At 29.2% G+C, this 22,819-nt stretch overlaps 1 protein-coding gene across 1 annotated transcript in view; it reads right to left on the bottom strand.

The window, feature by feature from the left end:
* Window positions 1-6,801: 6,801 nt before the first annotated feature.
* Window positions 6,802-22,819, bottom strand: part of LOC123294822 (discoidin domain-containing receptor 2-like) — a 62,524-nt gene continuing 46,506 nt past the window's right edge. Inside the window, exons 2-12 of the mRNA XM_044875986.1 lie at window positions 14,818-14,932; window positions 11,784-11,889; window positions 11,314-11,693; window positions 10,394-10,698; window positions 9,987-10,194; window positions 9,114-9,665; window positions 8,419-8,564; window positions 8,231-8,353; window positions 7,855-7,964; window positions 7,354-7,644; window positions 6,802-7,264 (exon numbers count right to left, since the gene is read on the bottom strand). Coding sequence (XP_044731921.1) covers window positions 6,826-7,264; window positions 7,354-7,644; window positions 7,855-7,964; window positions 8,231-8,353; window positions 8,419-8,564; window positions 9,114-9,665; window positions 9,987-10,194; window positions 10,394-10,698; window positions 11,314-11,693; window positions 11,784-11,889; window positions 14,818-14,881 — 2,724 coding nt within the window. The 5' untranslated portion in view covers window positions 14,882-14,932 and the 3' untranslated portion in view covers window positions 6,802-6,825. The remainder of the gene's footprint in view (window positions 7,265-7,353; window positions 7,645-7,854; window positions 7,965-8,230; window positions 8,354-8,418; window positions 8,565-9,113; window positions 9,666-9,986; window positions 10,195-10,393; window positions 10,699-11,313; window positions 11,694-11,783; window positions 11,890-14,817; window positions 14,933-22,819) is intronic.

Genomic DNA, 22,819 nt, shown 5'->3' with positions numbered 1-22,819 from the left:
TTTCTGGCTCAAATCCTGAGACAGACAATTTTTTTTTAGAAATATGCGGTAGGCAGGATGTAGCGTGCCGTTTACACCTGACTTTTATCTTATGTTCTGATTAAAAGATAAGAAAATGGTTAGATTTTCAGATTAAAATGTCGAGAAAAAATCAATATCAGTTTTAAATATAATTGATAGTTAGACACTTATTACAAGACAATTTAAGCCACCTGATTGTTTCAATGTAATCATGATGCATTAAGAAAAAAAGTCGATAAGGAAACCTATAAATAAGAATTTGACGTCCAAAACTATAAATATTATCACCTGATCGATCCTCGAATTTTTCTAATTCTAAATGAATCGATAAAATAAAAACAAAACATTCTATTTCAAAATATTATATCTAGGTTTATTAATCTCAGTATCTGTCCATGCAATTTCAACCAAACAAAACTATTATTAAATTATCAAATATAATAAATAACAGCTACTTGTATTTGAAATTTCAATCATAAAAAATTTTTAAGAACATACTTTCAGACTACTATTCAAACTTAATTACTATATTAGTTTAGTAATGTACCTTTTGGACAATATACCAGCTTTTTTAGGGATAAAAATAAAACTATTCGAATGTATCGTTTTTTCTATCTCTATCAGACTAACACATGAGCTACAATTTATAAAGATATACCTGTTAAAAAATATTTAAAAATTAAATTTATTTATGATATTTCAGTTCGCCATCTATGAGTAAAATTATAAATGTAAATATATTTTACCTGTGTAAAACAAACTCCACCCCTATTTCGAAGGTTATGAAAGGCTTATAATAAAATAACCGATCAAGTGCTAGTAGGACTCGCACACGAACGGTTTCGTACGATCATGACTACTCATCACTACTTTTAAAATACTTTTATAAAAGAAAGAAACAAGAGATGCGCTTGAGGCTTGCAAAATTTTCATTGCAAATGCTTTTTTTTCGTTCATTTTCTAATATTGTATTGTTAATAGGGCTGTACCCGCATGCTCAATAGCAGCTTGATTGATTTTTTTACATTTGCATGTCAGCAATTTTGAAATTCGTTATCATTGTTTTAGAACCCTAATATTATAAATCTGGGTAAAGTGAATTTGATTTTCATGACATTTGGATTACTTTCACCTATATCATATATGTACCTTCAGATCTTACTTACCTGAGTTACCTTTAGCTTTATCTTAATTCAATCATTTAACTTACCTTTTTTATGGAGGTAGCTTAAAACGCTCTGTTCGAAAGATCATTGCCGATTTGGAAAAATGGAAGTATTTATTATTATTTTTATAAACCGAAATAATATTTTTTCGTTTTATTTTGAAATTGCAAATATCATAAATTTATACTTCATAAGAAAGGATTTTTAATTGACCGAAATTATCCATAATTAGTTCAAAATTAAATATAACTTCTAGCGGTGTGGGGTCTTGCTACGTTATAGGTATTTTTATATTTTTGGTAAAAATAAACTTACTAGACGGTCAAAAAATTGAAAGGCGATGAGTTGCGAAAAATTTTTTGAAATTAGGATTGAACCGTATATTAATATACCAATCATGATACAAATTCAGCCATATTAAATTCAAATCATTATCAAGGCATAATATATTTGGAAATTAGAGGAAGCGTAATTTTAATCAGTGTTATTCTGCTATGTGTCTATTTTCCATGTTCGATAAAATGGGAAAATGTAGCCAATCTTCAAACTTTAGATGCTTTTGTTCTTAAGAGGACTTGCGTGAAATGGGGAATTATAATAATTACAGGTTACAAAATGGTGAGTAAATTAAAAAGAAAAAAAAAACGAATAATTTTTTTGAAGAATTTTTATCATCAGTCTTTGAGTAATCTAAAAAGGGTTTTTGTTTTATTTTCTCAAATTAAAAACTATTCAAGAGTCAAATCTAAATAATGTGCTCATTTGGTGCGATTATTGTTACATAATATTAGTAGTTTTTCTCTATTCAAATTTGTACATCAATACTTACAAAAATAATGCTAAAAATATGAAGTAATAATCATAAACAAAATCGAAAAGGAATTTTACAATTACTTATTTACAGATATGAAGAGGTTTTTGAATTTTTTTTATTATATAATATATTATCTAATAAAAGCCTTGAATATATATTTCATGTATACACATCTTGACTTTGATAACAAAATTTACTTTCTTTTTTTAAATTTTACTATTTTACTTTTTATTTTAAATATTCAGTTGGTGTCATCACACAACCACAGTAAATGAATTATGCCTTTTTTTTTATTACATTAAAAATGTCTGGCCCCAGAAGTACGGATATTATTGTTATTTAATAGTATTGGTATCAGATAAATGCAAATCATAAACGCTCAATCTAGATTGGACGTTGGCCAATTTTGAAAATTCATAACCAAACCTATTTTTCTGGAGGAATTTTGAAATATCCAAAAAGTGTGACCCACTCTTTTCTTCGAAAATACGCTTCGTTTAGTTCACGGGTAATACGCTTCGTTCGTAATATAATACTTCATAGTAGACTTTGTGATCGGCGGCGTACCCAAAATATTGTGTCGTGTGACATTAAAAGCACGCTAATCTTGGGTTTGCCATCCCTGGTCAACTTGAACATAAATATTGTACATACATGTGATGTACATTACTAACATGCGTTGGAAACCGCTTTAAGATATACCATTTCAATAATTCGAAAACTTTTTTCGCTCGAGAGCAAATAGTGATTCGTTTACTTTTGTTTACTTCAAGAACCCTCATCAAACAGGCTTGTTTATCAATTTTTGAATTTTCAAAATTAGCAACCAATCTACTTTCCTTTATTTCGAAAAAATTTAAATTACGATATGCAATTAAAAATAAACTAAACAGTGCCAGTTAAAGAGTAAGGAGACTTACGTATGAAATAAAAGTACCTATTATAAAAATGTATGTTTAAATTTTTAATATTATTGCCTTTCTTCTTAGTTTGCCTAAATAGCTAGGTTGTCAATCGCGTCAAAAATATTTTCTCTTTTCTTATTCTTATATGTATCTTTAAAAAATAAACTTTCCTTTAAAACTAGTTTTATGTGCTAGTTTTTTGTCACAATATCCGCCCAAAACACCAGAAAACATTATTTATCTAAACTTCTAATTAAAAAACTGTCCACATTAGTTTTAACTAATAATATAGTCCTGTAAATGCATCATGCAGTTATGAAATGCGCTTCCACTGATTAATTAAATATCCACGAATATTTTGAGCTCGGTACAATCTTTAACTTCGCCTTTGGGTGGAGTACTTCAAACAGAAAACCTAGATCTTGAGTCTTGACTATCGAACTGGCTGATGGCGCGAGAAAGCAGAGGAAACGCTGGAGATGATTTCAGTAAAATTGATTCTTTCGGAGAGGCTTCAGAGGAGCTCCCACAATTAAACATATATTCTCGTCTCATATACACTCTACAAAGTAGGAATTTTCATCAAACAACGGAAATATTTAAAGGCCAAAGTTATCTAAAACTTTGCACTTCAAATAATTTAAAAAAAAATCAGTTTATTGAACATGGTGCTTAATGATATCTGTAGAAATTAATTTAACTTAATTGCGGACATACGGCATGGAGTTAGTTGTGATACGCTCTAAATATTTCTTGGAGTGACTTCCGTGGTTTTATTGCACTTATAATTATTTTAAAGAAAATCTTTCAATATTTGCGCAAGCGATATTATGCTCTAAAAAGTTCATGAATAGACCACCCAAAATTGAAATAAGTCACCTTACACTTTAATCGGCGCTGAACCTAAATCTTTAAAAGTTTAAATGGTATTAATCCAACTCTAACTTTTATAGTAACTTTATTATTTAGCAAATATAGAAATTAGTGCCATTGAAACTACATTGAAAAGAGTAAAAAATAAAAAAGGATGTGTGTACTTATGTACTCACGTAAGAAGTTATTCTTCTTTAGATGGCACTTAATCTGTCATCTAACTATTCTTGTCTATTATGACTTGTGAGTGGCATTTGGTTTATCGACTAACTTCATTAAGTTAAAATATTGTGACTAACTTCAACATGTACTTTTTTCGTCGCTCTGTGCGCCGCGCATCATAAAAATTCACTCCCATCAATTTTTCAAACCGCGTCTAAAGAAGAATAACTTCAATAATCAAAATAATTGGTATTAATAATAAACAGGATCATATAAATAAATAAATGGATATTTCGTAATGCAGAAAGAAATTTTTTCGCTACGAATGATTTATTTAGTCATGAAAATTTATTTATAACAAAAGTTGGCTTAGTATTTTTCAAGTCTATGGTTCTTTGATATTTGTTACAAATAATTTTTGTTATGGCCTCTGTATACAATTCAAATTCTCGGACACACGCCTAATAACAAATTTGAAATTAAAGTAAATGGAGAGCGTGGTTGGCAGTTTAATCGAGCTAAAATAATCTTGATTTCATTACGCTTAGAAATATGATTAAAGTTTAAACTGTAATAAAACATGTTGTCGTTCTGCTAACTTTAACAGACAACAAATTTTTTAAAAGAAATGTTTTGAACGACGTTTAACCTTAACTGTTTTTTGCTCTGATTATTAATGAGCTTATTTAATTCGTAAACATTCAAAAAATATATTTTTAGAAATAATTACCAAGCTTAAAAACTTATTCACTGGGAATGAAACAAGAGCTACAGTATTAGGCTACAGAGGATAGGGATAATTGAGATGTAAATTAATCAGGTACACACAAATTATTACTTTTTGACTCACTATTACTTGTGTTTCTTAAATAATTTGTAGATATTGCGTTTGTAATGGCGGAATTAACGAATTAGGATAATTAAATCGGCGTAGAACATAAGTTTAATAGATAAAAATAAAATTGGAACATAAGAAAACCAGTAAAACTTTCTTGATAGACACGCGAAGTGTCTACTACTACTGTTACTCAAAAGTAAAAACATTTTTTACAGTGCTCCATTTACTTTAACGTATGGTGTTTTTGAGCTGTTTGGAAATATACATGAACCGTATTAGAAACTATTTTGTCTTAATAACTTCTGAGATAATTAGATCTGCATAATTTGTGTCTTGCACTAGATAACGGAAAGTCCTCGAATTTTTGTTCCAATTTCCTTCAAGTTCTTAAAACATTGTTTCAAGTTCTTAAAACAATTCCAAGCGGTTCTGGCGGTTTATTATTTATGACTTGATCAATGCGATTAATGTATACATCCATCCATTTTAATCGGAGATATCGAATCGTGTACACAGGTCATTAAATAACTTCAAATTAATTTATATATTTTATAATTATTTAATTAACTTGAAATAAATATAAAAAAGAAAAGAATTATAGGAATATAATAAATATTTTTTAATTAATAATTAATTATTGTTTATATTTACATAATAACATCTGTGGTTGATTTTAAAATATTTTTTTTTTGCTATTTGTTCATAAGATGTTGCATACTCATACATACACACTCATTTTTTGTTTTTTTTATTATTTAACAAGCTAAAGGCCTCTATTTACAAAATTAACAAAATATACATATATTTCAAGATAGTATAAAAATAAGAAAGGTTCGTTAAACTAATAAATTTTTTATTTACCAATTTTTTAGATTATATTAGCATTTTTTTTTACAAATGTTCAATTTCTTTGTGGAAAGGTTGTGAAATAGGAACATTTCGTGTCGTATTGTGCATTAAAATGTTAAATTGATTTTTTATTTCAAAAAATAACGAAATTAAGAGTATTACAAAAATTGAGTTACTCTTAATTTCAGACATTCCGAGCTCTAGGTAATAAAATATTTTTGTATGTATAATTTATGCGTGTTGTGAAAGTTTAACTAACAAGTTGGAAAAATAAATACTGAGCGCACTTTTTATGCAATTCGAATTTTAAAGTGAAAATAAAAGTAAAACCTTGCTTGCATCCTTTTATTATAGTACATATTTCACTTTTATCTCTTGATGTATGACGCTTATTTTAAAATAAGAATAGTCTGTCAGCTCGTCTAAAGTGATCAGCTTCATATAAAAATGCTGGAAAGACTTTACTGACGTACTTCAATTTACGATTTGATATTAGGAAATTAAGAAACATAGTTTCATTATTTTACTTAAAACGCAAATTGTGCTTGTAAAACAATAATTCTTGCCAACGTGTCTTCATATTCAAATCCATCACTGATTCTTGCGTTCAAGAGACTCTGTAGTAGATATTAAAACATCACTAATATGTACTACGTTCAGTGTATAAAGAAATACAGTCCAAGTAGTCCTTTGTACACAGCCAGTTTCCTGATCGTTACAAATTAAAAATTTTTACATCATTTGTAAAGAATGTACAATTTATTTTCTGTATTTATACCAGTCCAAAAATAAGTGTTTCTACTGACCAGAAAGAGTTTTTTCTAAAGACTCGAAAGACAAGTCCTTCGGCGACGTGCCGACGTGAGAATGGTTTGCTAAACATAAAAATGTATTAGCCTGGTGGCAGCATTGAATTTCTTCCCTATCGAAAATTTGGTAATTTCGGGAGACAGCAGTATAGAAAATAAATTATAGTATTTAATTGTTTATAAATTTTTTCAAAAGCTAATACTTATATAATAGAATTCATTCAATTTATAATTTCGAACTTTAATAAAATTGATATTATCAAATATTTAATATGAAAATTTTGATTATTCATTACATTTGAAAAAATATAACGATTTAAAAATGCCAATACAATCTCAGTCTAAATAAAATAAAAAGGTTGGAAGAGTTCTTATATAATTTTTGTCATTAAATTGGCGCATATCCCAAATTTTTTCTTTGTAAGAATAAATGTATTTCTTGAAAACTAGGTCGTTCTGAAGCATTCCGTTTCCAACATTCACACATTAATTCATAAATATCTTTAACATTATTTGCAGTTTTTGGTAAGTAAGTGAATTGTCCATTATCATGGTGCATATGTGCCAAATTTTCAAGAACTTGTGGATCACTTAATCCTTCATATGGTTGCCGACGTGCTAATGTTAATATTTCCCATAAAGTAACAGCAAATGACCACACATCACTTTTCGTTGTATATTTGCCGAGAAATACGGATTCCCATGCCATCCATCGTATTGGAAGTGGAATATTTCCATCTACTTTATAATAATCGTTTGCGTAGACTTCATTTCCCGTTCCAAAGTCGGATATTTTTATTTGATATGCTTTTCCTACAAGGCAGTTTCTGAAAACAAATGAAAATATGTAGTTACAGTACGATGCTCATTTTGTAAAACGCATTTATTTAAAAATGATCAAATAATTAAAACCTACCTTGTAGCCAAGTCACGATGAACGAAATTTAAAGTTTCTAAATATCTCATACCAGAAGCAATTTGAGTAGCTATATAAAGAAGACAATTAAAGCTAATAGCCTTATATTCTAAAGGCAATATACGATTGTCTACTGTTAGATGATTTTTCAAAAATGTGCATAAATCACCATGTTCTAAATATTCCATAATAACACAAATTGGTTCATCTTTACTACAAATACCTAACACTCTTGATATATTCACATCCTCTAAAGCAGCTAAAATACGAACATCCCTATGGAAAAATTGCCTGCAAAATCAAGAAAAAAAAATTATATTTTAATTGACTTAAAATGAGTAATAGAAAATGTTAATTTTTAAGGGTGAAATATTTATTTTAATAAATTAAAATAGTATGAAAAACGATTAGAACCACGTTTCATCAATATCAATAAGTATATAGTTAATTATGTCAAATGAGAAAAAAATTTTTTTTTTTAAATTACTAAATAATACATACTTGTCTTTCTCAGCGGCATCCTGCAAAAGAAATTTCACTGCGACTAATCTTTTTCCTAATGTAGTTTGTGTAGCATACTCGGCAATACCATCTGCTTCTGCTATATATACCTGAAATGAAATAAACTTGAAATTAGTGAATTTTCTTAAGGCCAGGACGACATAGAAAAGTAGAAATTTGTTAATGAGTTCACATTAAGCCATTTAATCTTTTAATTGAATACATTAGAAGGTTCAAATTTTTTTAACAAAAACTGTTAGAGGACCATATAAATACTGTTTTTTTGATAAATACAACAAATAGTATATTTTTGAAAAGCAAAACGTAAATAGTCCAATTGTCATCCAGAAAGTAAAATGCAAATGCATAAACTTACCGTGCCGAATGTGCCTTCTGCTAATTTTGAAACCATCCGTAATCGATGTCTTGGAAATTCAGGAACTACTGTGGTTTCTAATTTTATTTTTAATGCGTTTAATATATCGTTCTGAGAAGTTAACTGTAAATAAATAACAAATTATTAATATCAACGTAAAAATGTGTTTTCCAAACCAAGTTTTTTACCTTTAATTCGTCAATTTTCTCACATTTTGGTAATGTATCAGTTAAACACTTATTTAAAGTTCTATTTGTGACTAATAGTGTACTATCGGAATTTAGGAGTGGTACAGTTCCCATTTCTGCTGGAACTGCATAATCATAGGATGAATCTAAAAAATAAAAGTGAAAAATCAAATCTTTTAATGATTTTATGAATAAGCTAAAATTATTGGGTGTTTTTATGTTATTTTTATGTTAAGTTATTTTTAGGTTAACTTAAGTTTTATGTTAACTTTTAGTTAAAGTCGATTGGAAAAAGAGATCACGATCATCTATTGAAAATGTCTTTCATATTCTAAATGGCCTAGAAAAATAAATACCAACCCATTTTACTGATAGTAAACAACATTGTATTAATCAAAGAATTTTACATTTCCAGAAAGAAGGCTTGAGGGTGGAAGAAGTTACTCGTTAGCCATTGGACAATCAGTTAATACGGTATACGAAAACTTAGGATAACTTTGAGAAAACTGGAGACTTTGAGAAACTTTGAGAAAAATCTGGCTTAGGTACTAAAACCTCCAGGAAGTCGTAATATTCGATAAATGCGCGCAAATTGTATTTTTGTTTTATCAACATAATACTGTTGAATTTTTTCGTGTACATTTTGAAGCTCGACATATCGAGATCCTACTGTATCGTTAAAATTTTTTACTCACCTTCACATTTATTAGGCATCATATCCTTCATTTCCATAACAACAGCACTATAACTATAATATGGTGCATATTTTAATGCTTGATACGGTTCCTGATATTCATCCAAGCGCATATCAATATTATTATCTATACATGAACTAACCAATGTTGAGCGTCCACTAATATTTAACATTGCTGATACTTTACCACTATGATTTAAATCATCAACATTTGTAATTCCATATGCAACAGAAGGCACTCCTTTTTCATTTGTTGTGCATGCCGAACTCAGTTGATTCTCTTCAAGACGTGATTTTGCTGTTAAGGGACTAGCAAAACATTTACGTTGTCTATGACGATTTATAATAATAAATATTGCTACAGCTAATAAAAAAATTATGGCCATTAATATTCCAATTATAATTGCCATAAATATTGGATCTTCAGGTTTGGCGGTTGATATTGGTAATTCTGATTCGTTATGTTTATGAACACGTACATCACTATGAATTGGTAATTTATCAACAGTTGGAGTTGCTGGTGTTTCAACATCAAATGTTCCGTGAGCTACACCTGAAAAAAATTAATTTTATAATTACCTTCTCTAAAATTATTGGTCCGTTTTGAAGCATGGTCGTGAGCCATGAAAGGCCAGAAAATTATAAAGTACGAAAGAGAAGGAGGTACAGTAAAGTGATGTTACAAAAGTCCAAAATCCAAAATTTCAACATTTTGTGGCCTATAATAGTCTTTTAAGATATGAGCCGAAGCAGGCTAAAATGAATTCTGAATGAATATTTTCGTTGAAAACCGAACAACGATTTTTGTTGTTGTGATTTTACAAGGAAAATAAAATTACTATCATGGAACCAAATAATTTTCTTTGATAATTACCTGAATCAAACATTATTTCACTAATCATTATCCATTTCGATGCAAAGGTTAGTTGAATTTTAACAAAACGACCTATACGGTGATGCAATTTAATACTGACATTTCGTGATGATTCAAATATTCTGTCCTCCATATAAGTATAAACAATTGGTTCGCCTAAATAAAATTCTCCACCTATACTGAACCAAATTTTAGCTTCTTGGAAAACCTGAAAAAAATTTATAGTTTTAAACAACTGAAGTTTTATTACATAGGATATTGAGCGCAATTGTAATAACTGAGGATAAAAAATTATATTTCATAAATTGCAAATGAGACATTAATATTCCAGAAAAAATTTAAGGCTTTGTTGTTTTGTCCTCAGTTGAAACAGTTCCTACGTGCCTAGCAGTCAAACTTCAACCTACCTGTACATCTCGTGTAAATTGATTATTGCAAAATATATGAACATCAGTAAATTCTCTAACAGTATCAAATTCAAATTTGATTTCAATTGGTTGACCATTTCGAGTATCATTTTTCCAACCAACCCATCCTTGACCCTGTTCATAATATCCAGCTTTAAAATTGTCTGGTCCAATTTTACCATCTGTCAACTGACCTAATCCACGTTTAAGTTCTCCATCCCAATATCCGTCATACGTTGCATCGAAAAATTCCCATCCACCTCCACGTTTATCTCCTTGAGGCATTGAGTAACTAATAATGCCATCTGAAATCAAAGAAAAAATATTTAACTAACCAAAAGGCAATAAAATTCAGTTTTACAGCTCACATATAACCCTCAAGTAATAATAATGCTTACTGACGATAAAATTTCTAACCCACAAGCCTGTGACATAGCTAAATTTTTTTGATTCATTCGTAATACTTTTTTATTTCTCCGATTCATGTTTCCCATAATTAATAAAGTTCCCATAATTAGTAAATACTACAAGTCACTATAATACCACTAAAGCGAACACAACATTCGAATTCAATTCGCATATTTTGTCGGTATTTACATCACCATCCCATGGCTCGCTGATTTTTCCTGTACCAGCAGCAGGCACATCTGGTTTTGCTTCATGATTCAGGTGATTCAGGGTTTCTATATTGTAATGCTGGTTGGCTATATAGTCATAGTCAAATCTGTAGGTACTCTCAAAAATAATGCTCACGTACCACAATTTTTCGTGATATAAAAGACTATTAGCGCACTTTTTTTATTGAGGGTTGAGGCAAAACTTCATAATTACAAATAAATAAAAATACAAATTAATAAAAACTTAATTTTACATCGAAAAATTGTTGTTAAAAAAATAGTGGTTTATAGAATATTACTTACCATTCCAATAACATCCATAAATTTCCACTCTCATACATACCGTACGAGTATGATAGCTGTACGGTAAAAATCGTATTTTACTTGCCCAAACTGGTGGATTTAAACTATATTTGGATTCCAAATATGTATTGGTATTAGCTGGAATAACTTCTTCACCTTTATAATCTCTATATCTATACCATTTTCCTAATTTTGGTCGCCAATATTCTAAAACATACGCTTCAGCAAATTCTACACCCTGACCATTTCCAAAACGTCCCTGTGTACCCGTTGCAGTTATTAAGTGTACTTGTCTTAGATTTATTTCAATCCATTCTTTTGGTTCTTTTGTAATTTGGTTCTTTGGACACCATGCACCACCGTTGATTTCTTTTTTTAATCTATGGATATAAACAAAATAGGTTATTATATAAACAAAATAGGTTATTATTGTTTCATAATTGAGTCAAAAAGGTAGTACTCAAACTTACCGTCCATGTTGTGGACCCACATTTTTACTATCAAACGATGAACTAGCTGTTATGAATTCATCCGGTATCGCACCACTTTCCATTCCCAAAGGCGCTATGCATTGTGCTGTAATAACAAAAAGTAAATATGTAAATAGTAACAAAATCTTTAAGATGATACAGCAATGTGGGAAAACATCAACAAGTTCTTTTCTTTACACCAACGCCAATATCGTTCTCAGAGGGATCAGTTTCCCAACTTTATATTCGGTTTTATTTATTTAATTATATATATATATATATATTTTTACAATATCATCTATTGTTTTCAATGGAGACTGGGGGCCTCTTGTATCTACCGAGTCCTTAGATGCAGCCCAAAAAGCCTTTAAGTAGATCCCCCCAGTAGAGAACGGTTGCTGGATGGAATCTGTGAAATACTAGTGGCAATCACGTTTGTAAAAGTTTATAGTGGATCAACTAAAAATGACATAATTATGCCGGATACTAAAACATCGCTCCAGTTCAAAGCGTCAAATAATATAAGTTCAAATGTGATGATGAGTTGTTGAAAATTGCTACCGTAAATACGTGTTGTTAGGATCTCCTAACAGTGGATTCTTATCCATCATAATCCGACGATAAAGACGATAGACTAGCTTAATACTTCATTATACACATTATTAATACACAGTAAAAAACAGTAGTCTGGGAGTTAGGCAAGACAGTAAGCTTAAAAATAAAACCCCATTCGATTGAACAGCCATGGCTTAAGACACTGGGCTTAGTGTTTTCTTCACTAGCTTGCTGACTTAAAAAAATACTTTACTGTTCAGGTTTACCAGTGGCCTGTACTCCGGAACTATATTGACTACTTATTTAATTCTTCATTTTAAAATATGGAAGACCCCACTCTCGAAGCAAAGAATTGAAAAGCACCATTCTGTTGACTTCTGGCAGTCGTGTTACGTAGCTACATCCTTTCAAAATACTATTTGATTTCTTTACAGAATCCTTAGCACTAGAGTACCAATTATAAAATGTTGTTATAGACATAGGTACTTTATGTAAAATTAATTAGTCTGATGTGTGTATAATGACTTCTTGAACCGATCTCAAGCTCAACCATACCTGAATAAATATTTATAATATATTCAAAGATGTATTATTTCTCGATGAAATCACATACAAATAATTTCCTCTTTTGTACCCAATCTGTAATACATTTCCTATTCATTATTTCAAGTCACACAGTTTTATAATATCATCAACAAAGAGGGTATGTGTAGTATGTATCAGCAATAGGGAGATAATATTGTGTAGGGGTAGAATATTAGCAGAATAATTCTAATTGAAGTCGGTTGGGTCTACTATCTACCGGGTATCCTACTATAAATGTCAATATTTGTATGGTTGTGCTCATTCACGTAAACACGGTTCAACGGATTTTGATGAAACTTGCTATACAGATAGTTTCTTACCTGTATTAACACATGCAATACTTTTTATCCCAAAAAAGTCAAGTTCCTGTGGTATTATCAAGAGGCGAACTATAGAACGTATCCACTTGAAATTTGGTATAGATTTGTCTTTATAACAATATTTCGAGGTAATAATAAAAAATTTAAGCTACTTTCGTTTTAGAATATGTGGATAACATTGAACCTGTTTGTATAAAAAAGTACCTACAAAATGTCTTAGCTGAAATATTAATTCCAACAAATTTACATTGTCACACTTCACCTAGAAAATCCGGTATATGTATAAATTGTACATACATATTAATATCTGTACATAATATACATATTTATATATTATAAAAGCTTCTGTATACGATACTTCGAACACAGTCTAAGTGTTCTTACATAGATTATAATAATCATATGATGTCACTGAGTTAACTAATCATGAGTTGTTCCTTGTGGGTAAATCATGCTACCCAATATTTCACTAAACACACTACTCTTAAACTTTGTCCAGAAGAATGACCAGAATTTTTAAATGTTTGCCGTTTCAAAGTATCGAAGACTTGTCTATAAAAGTAAATGTAAAGTTTTGCATGTTTTCAAAGTAAGAAGAAAAGAGTAAATAAAAATCAGGAATACAGCTTTATGAAAAGTTTTTTGAATAACCTTTCAATTTTGCTGTTGATTACTCATATTTTAGTTCTTTTAATCTGGAAAAGTCCGGAAGTAAGCAGTGAGGTTATGTAGCAGTGGCTATCGGAATGATACACTAAGCCCATAAGTGCCGTTGTACTGCCTTAAAAATGGTACCATTTCCAACGAGTCACTGTAGCTAAAGTCAGTGATTAGTAATTCAAGAATAGAAAATAAAAAACATTTGAAGTTGGTAGATTTTAGTGAGAGGGGCTCCCCAATAAATGTCTCACCAACGGGTTTTTCATAGGAAGAGATAGATACTGATATGTTTTGCATAATTTTTTCACGGTTTTGAATCGATCACTCCCATAAAATACAATAGAGAAGTTGCTTTAATTTTCTTTAGCCACAAATTCATATACACATAAACGACTTGTGATTGGTTGGGACGTCATTATATTCGTTGAAGCTATATTTGGAATCACGCTTTACACTTTTATCTATGTAAAAATATGTTGTAAAAAAATGAAAACAAGTTGAGAGACAACCCATTTATCATCCTCCATGTTATTTTACAATTTTTCCACACGGTGGCGTTACTGAAGCGATATGATGACGTCATTGGCGTTTGTATTACATTAAAAATCAATGGATGTATAGGAAAGCACCTATAAAATATGTATTAAAAAGTGGAAAGTATGTTAAATGGGTTTACTTCGAAGGTGGCAACACAAATATTGATTATTATTTGACTTAATAATTCCCGTCACGATACAAAAAGCAACTGAAGATCATTTCCCTAGGAGATTTTCTTATAAGCTTAACAAATCTAAATATGATCACATGCATAGGTATTACATGCTCAGTGAAATTGAAATGAAAACAATATACATATGACTTTGCTCTGAGTATGATGATGATACTTTGGTTTTAGTGGTTGATATAATACTTACACAATTCAACAGCGCTGGCAACAGACAGATGTATAATCGCTGCCAGAAGCACTTCTATCTTCATCTTCGTATTAGACAAGTAAGTCTCTTCATTTCACCATAATCTGGTTACAGGCTGTATGAATGACAAAATGAAAACAAAATATTGTTAAAATCTGTATTATATATTATCATTATTATTATTATTCAAATATATGTAAAAATATATGCATAAATATTTAATATTAATAAAAAAACTTTTAACAAAAAAGAAACCCGACTTAAAAAAAACTGTTTTAAAACAAAATAATATGCACTTAAAAGTAAAAAATAATTGCGTATTCTTCTGAATAACAAACAATAATTAAAATATTTTTAAGAGTTCTCCTAATATAAGTAAAATGAAATAAAAATATTAGACTACTTAAAAGTTACTTTTAAGTTAAAAAAGTTACTTTTAAGTTAAAAGTTACTTTTAAGTGCATATTAATTTGTTTTGAAATAGTTTTTGTCACTAAAAAAAGAATCATCTTATATGGATTTCTCATGGATGCCATTGTCAGAACCGAAAGTTCTGAGGTCACAAACAAAAAATACAGTCGAATTGAGAACCTCGTCCTTTTTTGTTTGAAGTCGGTTAAAAAAAGGACGTATCTAAAGGAAATACCGAGACAAGACATTTTTTCAGTTCGGTATCAAGGTGCTATTATCAACAGGAAATACAAGTGTTTTTCTTTTAAACAACCAAATTCAGTACACTTGAATCAACGATGACTTTAGAGGGAAGACCAATTCTAATTCCCACCATATTTTTCTCATTTTCAGTGCTAAAAAGTTATATTTCTACATTACTTGGCATAAGCCTATCGATACTCAATTTTGGTTGTAATAACAAATATTTTCGAAATGAACCTTCTGACCATTCTTACAAACTGAAATTGAACTTCAATTCTAGACTTCTGAAGATCTTTTAAAGCGGATTTCTATTTCTGTTCGCCTTCGAACCCTTAAGATGTAGGTACCTAGAACTTTGAGAAACAAAGACGGTATACTTGAAGGTGATTAATTTTACGTTTTATAATTAATTAACCGAATGATGTAAAGAAGTGATACTCTTTAATATAATTCTTTTTTTTATATTGTATACATAAATAATATTTAGGTACAGACTGTTGCCATTCAGATTATCTATTGAAATATTCAGGCTATGAACGGCTATTGAAATATTCAGGTTATGAACGAATATCATGACGCATGTATTCGCACCGTACGTGAGTTTTATTGAAGGCGTTTCCATTGTAACGATACACTACTTTAATTATAGAATTGTATGGATGCTTATATAATTGTATGGTTTGCATTTATGACTTACATTGAAAATTTAATACTATTGTCTCACAATTTACATTTGAAAAATAATATTTGTGCAATTTGATTTCTTATTTTCACAATTTTGAATGCATTAAATTTAATTAATTAGTGTTTTTCAATAATTTAAAGTTGACATTTTCTATAACATTAACATGTAAAGAACTGCAAATTAGTCATAACAGCCTCCTTTATCGCAAAAATTTTTCATTTTTCACTGGAAGCGCTGGCATCGATTTTATTGTGCCTGCCATGACTACTCACACAACGAATAGTATATTTTTTTGTAAAAACAAAAAATATAAAATAACATATTCTTGATTGTTGACATGCATTGTCAACATTAACAGCACTATAAACAGCATGCATAAAATTTTACTATTGTTAGGTATTTCAATTTTTCAATAGCTAACGTTTATGGTAACATAGTGTATATTGGGTTTGGTATTATCTAGTGTGTTCATAATTATTCTCTCTTATCAGTCAAATATAATGTTAATCAAATAAGAATTATCTTTTGTTAACTTAAATATTAACTAAACATATATTTGTTAAAAAAGTATGATAAATAGATTATAGGTTTCAAAGAACTTATTGTTATTAACTATAGTTAATGAATAATGCATTTAAAAAAAATGTCTACATAATTAAATTAGTGATTCAAAACAGGTCTTTTTCTTTACCTTTAAAATGAGCTTGAGTCGAAAAACAACAAAATAACATGCATGCAAACGATATATGTATTTTATCGAAAAAAGTATCGCGTTTATCTTTCGTTTAGCCGCTCAGTATATTTATATGTTTTTTTAATTTTAACTTAAGTTCGTTTTTTTTTTATTAAAAATTATTTGGTTTTTATTACAAAAAAGTAAATATTCTAATATCCGAACATTCAAAATTTTTATGGAATGAATTCGCAGCATATTTTTCATGAGTTTTATTATTAATTCAAAGATCTTATTCGCTTACAATACTTTCTGTATGGAATAGCCTCTTATTTTTCAAGTGCAATTTATAATACGTTTTTTCACCAACTCATCGTTTTTTTTCTTTGAAGAGAAACAGCCAAGTTTATGCTATTAAAAGGCATATGAAAAAAAGGTAGTCAGTCATGGAGACTATCGATGCAAACTGTGAAAACTTAAAATTTTTTTGCTTTAATGTATGAATAATTAAAACTTCATAATTTGAAAATTGAAATTATGAACGGGTATATAAAAACTATTATAAATAATAATCATAAAAAAGAGCCATCTTTGAACAGTAATAATAAGTAACCAAAGATCAGAATCAGTTAGTTAATAGTAAATGGTACAGCTTTAATTATTACTAGATAGATGTCGTTTTTTCGATTGAAAAAAGTTGTAGTTTTCTAGGTAACGGTTTTAAATCTGTACCTGTAGCTAGCTATACTCATACTATGTTGATGAAGAGAAATGAGAGAAGATGATGTTGAAAGAGAAGAAGATACGATATGGTATTCAGCCGACCTACATCGAGGGCACAGATGTAGAAATTCAGTTGTAAATACGTACTTTTAAAATAATTTAGCATTTATGCTTGCTACTAAATGGAAAAGAAGTAACCTATGAGAAATGAGATGGTGCTCAACGTTTATAACCAGGATGACGACTTGAAATAGGTCATTGCTATACATATTTAATGGCGTAAGCAGACAATTCTTGGAAATTGATTGACGTTATTTAATGAAGCTTTATTTGCAAATCTATATCAGATAACATAGATTTCGTATATAATATCTTTTGACGATATAACGGTACCGCCTCTCTAGCTTGTTTTAAAAATCACGATAAAAAAATTGAAACAAAAAACAACCGACTTCAAAAAAAAAACTCTAAAAAATATGCACTAAAAAGTAAAAAAATAACGATAATGTAATGTAGCTACAATTATTGTTATTTTGTCGGTGTCAGCCAAGTTATAGTAGCAAACTGCTCTGTCACAGTTGTTTCCTTGGCTGACATCGGCTCCAAAAATAACAATAATTGTGATTACATTTTACTATCGTTATTCTTTACTTTTAGTGCATGTTATTTTGTAGTTTTTTTGGAAGTCGGTTTTTCTTTTAAAGTTTTTTAGTTTTGTGATTTTTAGTGAATCTCAAGTACAATATTTGTCATTTAAAATAGAATCAACGAAATCGGTTGGCGTGATATACAGTTATTCGACCATTTGTCGTACACTTACTTAATCCAAATTTAAGACTTATATGGTTGCTCATGGAAGCCATTGTCAGAATTGGACCACATTGAAATCGGATCACGCGGGAAGCACTAGGTTTGATATAAAACAAAATCATCAAAATTGGTTCACCTAGTCGAAAGTTCTGAGGTAACAAACGTAAAAAAAATGGAGTCGAATTGAAAACCTTCTTCTTTTTTTGTTGGTTAAAAATTTATTGGGTTTTAAAATTAACATCTTAGAGCGAGCAACTGTGACAAGTAAAAAAGAAATTTGAGGATTATTGTATTTAAAGCTTTATTTTATATACCATTTGTTTGACTTAAAAATTTTACTTTTTGAAGTTTAAAAATATTCGTAATTCAATAACAAAGGTGTTGGACGTTATAATTTAGTCTTAGAATTTTTCTTTTGTACAGGGTTTTATGTTGTTTATAACTTTATCATTTCCACATTTGATTCAGTGTGCACTATATGTACTTTCCCCTTTTTAACGGGAAAACGACATATAATTTAAGTTTTTCAATCTCCTGGAGTTTTTTTTAAATGGCATATTAAATACGGCAAGGGTATACAACCTTTATTTTATTAATATTACTTACAATACTTCGTCATTTACATTATTCGTTATTGTTACCAATGAAAACGTTTACTTCTTATTCTCATACTGTGTGTTTTATGTGTGTAAACAAAGCCAGCTAATCAATAAACAGAAAATATTGGCCTAAATGTTTCATTGAATTCCATTATACTATATTTATACTAACATTGCAATACTACAATCATCGTGCCCGTATGCTTAAATGCGTTTCTAGTATTTATGTTTATTTATTTATTACGAAAAAAAAAAAAAAACATTATTTTCCTTCTTATACTTTGGACAAAAGTATTAGTGGAGGGGGGGTACCTCTTTGTTTTTTACTCACAATTAGCTCAAACATTATGAAGAAGTTTGTTTGTTGTACAAGATCTTTGTTGGACTACTGGCTGAAAGTTGTGGGTACGAATTCAGGCAGTGGAGACAAAAATAGCTAATGGGGTGGTAAATTGATCACACTGTCGTCACTTGGATAAGCACGAAGTAACCGACACCACACAGATCATAAAAAAATAAAGAATAAAAATAATGAAGTGGGTGGCCTCTGTTATAGACGTGATCTCTGAAATGGAGGTTAAACCCCATCATTATCATTTATTTTATCTATTATAAGTTTATTGAGAAAATCATTATTTTAATTGTATATACAATTTGATACTATAACTGGAACCCTCTTGTATAAGTAATCAATTTTGCCTCAAGAGCAAAATGAAAAAAGTGAGTTTTTAAAGATTCAATGAACATATTCTGTTAAAAATTCCAATCATAAATTTGTAGTATTAGTATTTTTGTTGTAAGCTTTCGGTGCTTTATTATTGAGTGGAATACTCGTAAAGAAATTACCGTTACTTGGTCCACTGCCAAATTTGAGAGGTTATACATGGCTTACACTTAATTTTTTTTACCTCTATTGTATACTTAAAGTCAAATAAATTTTTTAGGGAAGTTGACAGTCTCTCTGACGACAACATTCTCTTAATTTACTTTTAACGGGAGAATAAAAAATCAATAGTTATACACATAATATTTTCTATACTGTATAATAATAATAAAATCAATATCGAAAGAAAAAGAAAGAAAACCACACACAGACACACACTCACAAACTAAGACAGTTATAAAATTGAATTGGAAAATATTTATTAAATTTTACATAATAAAAATAAATATCTAATAAAAGAATATAATTTTAATAATATAAAAAAAAATATCATATAACGTTGTATAATATTATATTATAAAAAAAAAATCTTCTCTCTATGATATAAATGAAAATATTAAGTCATTTTGAACGTCTTCTAGAATTGATAGAATCAACAACAACGTATGAACAAGAGTGAACCACACACATTATATACAATATATATATATATATATATATATATATATATATATATATATATATATATATATATTATGTGGATATAAATTGTACGCTTATTTTCGGATACATCGAAACAACTTTTCCTTTAAATGAATGGTGAGTATTTGTTATAAAATGCAGGTTTATTCTAAATGAATTACTAGTGATTTTCGAAACTTATTATATATATCTATATATATATATATATATATATATATATATATATATATATATATATATATAAGAATTGCTCCTATAAATATATAAGATATAGTCCGTGAACCTATAGAAATTTCCTTGATTTATTTTGTTTGCCATTTTGACGATTAATTCTAACAAAGTGTTCTAGATTTACGTGAATAGTTTCAATTACAGTTTAGGTGACCATCAGTGGGTAGTTACCGTTCATCTATTCAGCAGATCTATTTATAGTTCCTTTAGGAACTGATAAAAGAATATTAGGAAATTAAAAAAAAAAAAAATTAATAAAATAAAGTTTGGTATTCAAGAAATTTTAATCATGACTTGAGAGTTGAATTTATGAAAATAGAATTTCTCAATGTTTGTTTATTTCGACTCATTTGTTGTCTTGTACATGTTAAAAGAAAGTCATTGAATCTATGAAAAACATGACAAAGAGCTTGCAACTGTCGAAAGAGTACTTAATTGTGATAATAGGATTAGGATATAATTTAAGACTTTTAACGATGCACATTTATATACTAGGTTTAGTCCAAAGTTTGTACCACTTAAAAATCTTGATATTACGAACAAAACTTTGGTAAACTTGTTCCTAAAATCACCTAAAGAGTCCATTTCCGAATGTATGCCTGTCCTGTCAGCACGATAACTCAATAAAATGAAAAGAGATATCGAGCTGAAATTTAAAAGCATACTCAGAACGTAAAAAGTGAGGTGGAGTTCGTAAATGAACATCATAGGTCGTCAATTGGATCTTGGGTCCGTAGGACCCATCTTGTTGTAGGACGATCCTTTTATTGTAGGACCCAAACGTTAGAGATGGAACAAAAGTTTGTATGTATAAGTGTATTGTATTGTATCAAGTATGCATGTTTTGTACGTACGTATGTGTTTGTTTACGACTATGTACACTGAGGAAGTGAAAAGAAAGATAGTCTTATTACTTTGTTTGCAACAGTCATTATCTTACTTTACTTGCATGACGTAAAAAACAAACGATTGCGTAATGAACATTGCCTCTACATGGCATTTCAACAATTAACTCAAGTCAAATGTTTGATTTCATTTTTCTTCAATCTAATTTTTGACATTTGACATATTTAGTTGTTATAGGTCTCCTAGATTTTTTTTTTCAGAATAGTTGGAATAGTTGTTTTATTAGTCTAGAAGAAAAGAAGAAATTTATTGAATTTGAGTGTATATTGACATATTATATAGAATATCTGTAGAAATGTAAAACACAATAACGCGTGTAAGCATAGTATATTGACTATTATAATAGCATATAACAAAGTCTTTCAGCATTCACATTATATTCTTAAGTATATGTTTTACAATCTGTATTCGAAATTAAGCGTTATTATATAAATAACCTGAACAAGGATCCAGTACGCTTTGTACGCCATGTAGATAGTTAAAGGAATTTCATTGAGCATTTATTGGCGCTTGTATCATATTTATTCTATTCGCGACTCCAAAAACCTTAGGTGGTACTTTAATGGCAGTTGAAGAAGGTGTGATGAACATCTATATCCATGGTATGAACAAACAAAAAATCATAGAACATATTATCTATTTTATATCATTTACAACTCTATTTCGATTGCCAAATAGTAGAAATTACCATGTTTACTGAATAAATTCTATGATAGAATCTAGAATCGGAAACGATAAGCATAAGTGTTGTAAGTGAATAAACGATTAAAAAAAGCATTCGATTTTCTGGAATCATGGAAATTTTGTTAATTTTGTTAAGTCAAGTATAATTCTGAGAAAAATTAAAATAAAAACCAACACTCGCATCTATGTCCTCATGTTTGTCAACACTAAAATACTAAAATACATAATATCCCTTTCTGAGGCAAAAACAAGAATAGTGATGAGCGAGACTAAAATGAAGAAGGCCAATTATATAGTTATCTTGGTCTTGATCTTGTCGATTGAATCTTCGTCTTGGCATTATAAGGCTTAGTCTTGGTCGAATCGAGTCTTGAACTTGCAGAGTTGAGTCTTGGTCTTGAAAAATTTCAGTTTTGATCTTGCATCAAACATATTTTTAACTTTTAAGTTTCGTCTGAGGCAAAACCAAGAATAGTGATGAGCGAGACTAAAATGAAGAATTATATAGTTATCTTGGTCTTGATCTTGTCGATTGAATCTTCGTCTTGGCATTATAAGGCTTAGTCTTGGTCGAATCGAGTCTTGAACTAACAGAGTTGAGTCTTGGTCTTGGCCTTGTAGTTTTGATCTTGCATCAAACATATTTTTAACTTTTAATTTTCCATTTCTTA

Source organism: Chrysoperla carnea, chromosome 3, assembly GCF_905475395.1.
Source record: "Chrysoperla carnea chromosome 3, inChrCarn1.1, whole genome shotgun sequence".
Taxonomy (NCBI): Eukaryota; Metazoa; Arthropoda; class Insecta; order Neuroptera; family Chrysopidae; genus Chrysoperla; species Chrysoperla carnea.
The sequence above is the reverse complement of the archived record's forward strand: the minus strand, read 5'-3'. Positions and strand labels throughout refer to the sequence as shown.